The sequence below is a fragment of the Priapulus caudatus genome, unplaced genomic scaffold (assembly GCF_000485595.1).
Source record: "Priapulus caudatus unplaced genomic scaffold, Priapulus_caudatus-5.0.1 Scaffold1249, whole genome shotgun sequence".
NCBI lineage: Eukaryota > Metazoa > Priapulida > Priapulimorpha > Priapulimorphida > Priapulidae > Priapulus > Priapulus caudatus.
The window spans coordinates 51,237-53,069 of NW_014578310.1; the positions used below are offsets into that span (position 1 = coordinate 51,237).

Sequence of the window (1,833 nt, forward strand, 5' to 3'; positions counted from 1 at the left end):
CTCGCCGGTCACACAATACATAACACCCACAACACAACAGGCGGCGCAGCAGGCGCGCGCACACCCACCGACCACAACACACCAATGTGCATGGCGGCTTCACACGCGACGGCGCCGCCACTGCATGTAGCTTTTGGTTTAAATAACACACACACCTCACACGAGCCGACATACGCACAGCGCACATGCGATACACAAACAGCACACAGCAAACACAAACACAAACACACACGCATCCACCTAGCCACGATTGACAGTACAGTGGGGGAAAAGACCACCCACCCCACACCACCACATCACACAGCTCACAAAGCCACCTCGCTTGCCCCCCGGGTGCGGATGCCTATCGCGTCGCACACGACACACAGACCACGGCACGGCAGACCGCAGAACACAGGTTTGACTGCACGCACGCACGCACACGCGCGCGCGCACACACACACACACACACACACACACACACACACACACGCACGCGCGCGCGCGTACACACACATATGTGCTTGTCTAGTATACATACCATAAGAAATATTTTTTCATGTAAATTATACATCTTAAATAAAGAGTACATAGCTAGTTGGGTAAAGAGAGTGGAGGCGTAGAAGAGTATTGGAGAGAAGGACGAAAATGTTATAGAGAACGCAATGCAGAGCTAGCGGAAATGAGTGGTTGAAATGGATGATGACGGAGGTGTGTATAAGACTATAGACACAGAGCGTGAAAGGGATTTCTTTAATTACCACTTAGAACGAGTCCATGCATGCAGTTTTCAGTTTACTTTATAAACGTTCTGTTCGAGCCTCGAACAGTGCAACAGCAAGGCTTGCCATCTATCTGCCAGTAACTCAGTATTTTGATGAAATTGTATAGTTAAAACTGAGGGCATAATTCAATTTAATTCAATCACTTTATTTTTAATTATATTTATATTCAAGACTATTTTGAAATAAAAATCTTCTATCAAAATTTCACTTTGTAATGATATGATATATTCATTACGATACTCCATGTGCACCACCACTGAGTTGTATATATATAATAGCACATAATAATAAATGTTACTATTTTTAGTCTACCTTTTTAAATGTAAATGCGTTTACAGCTCAGTCGCATTACTGAATAATATAATAACTGTTATAACTTATAATTAACTGTATGTGAGTTGTATCAGAGCTAGGTGAATGACAAATTTGTCATTATTCACCCCTGGTTGTAATGTATAGGGGTGCCATAGAAATAATCAAGAGTACATACTAGCAGAAGTAGATAATATGGAATTCCCTATTATCTACTTTTGATAATAAAGATCTATTATGTACTCTTGAAATAATATAGTAGTGTCTCTAAATATTTCTATGCGTGGTGCGCACGCACCATTGGCTAATCAGCGAGTCGCGCCCTCTATAATTACCACTGGCTGACACTTCAATCCCACAATGCCCAATCCAACATGGTGAGTATAAACACAGGTAGTTTTTATCTGTACAAAAATAAACCGGTTAACAAACACGGACAATTTCTATAATTTCTTCACAACTGTGTTTACAGTACAGAATATCTGCATGAACAATATATGTACGTTTGAGTTATGCATGAGAGCACAGTTGCGGTATAATTATCATGTGTTTCCGTTGTTTTGTTTTGTGTATCGTGCTGTCTCTCACGTACCCTGGTAGTCACTAGTGTAGCTCTAGTATAGCTCTAGTACTATAGCCCGCGGATCGCTGCCGCAGGGCTATAGCACATGAGCGCATAGCTGTAATCTAAGCAAATGGTCGGACTGGTCTTAACAAAAATTTATCCCCAAAACGCAAAATGATCGGGCTTTTTAAC

The 1,833-nt window shown here is 41.9% G+C and overlaps 1 protein-coding gene across 1 annotated transcript in view; it reads left to right on the forward strand.

Annotated features, from left to right (window-relative positions):
* Nucleotides 1-1,436: 1,436 nt before the first annotated feature.
* LOC106815964 (pre-mRNA-processing factor 40 homolog A-like) overlaps nucleotides 1,437-1,833 on the forward strand; it is a gene marked incomplete at its 3' end in the record, with an annotated part of 25,235 nt that continues 24,838 nt past the window's right edge. The window contains 1 exon segment of the mRNA XM_014820501.1: nucleotides 1,437-1,453. Coding sequence (XP_014675987.1) covers nucleotides 1,451-1,453 — 3 coding nt within the window.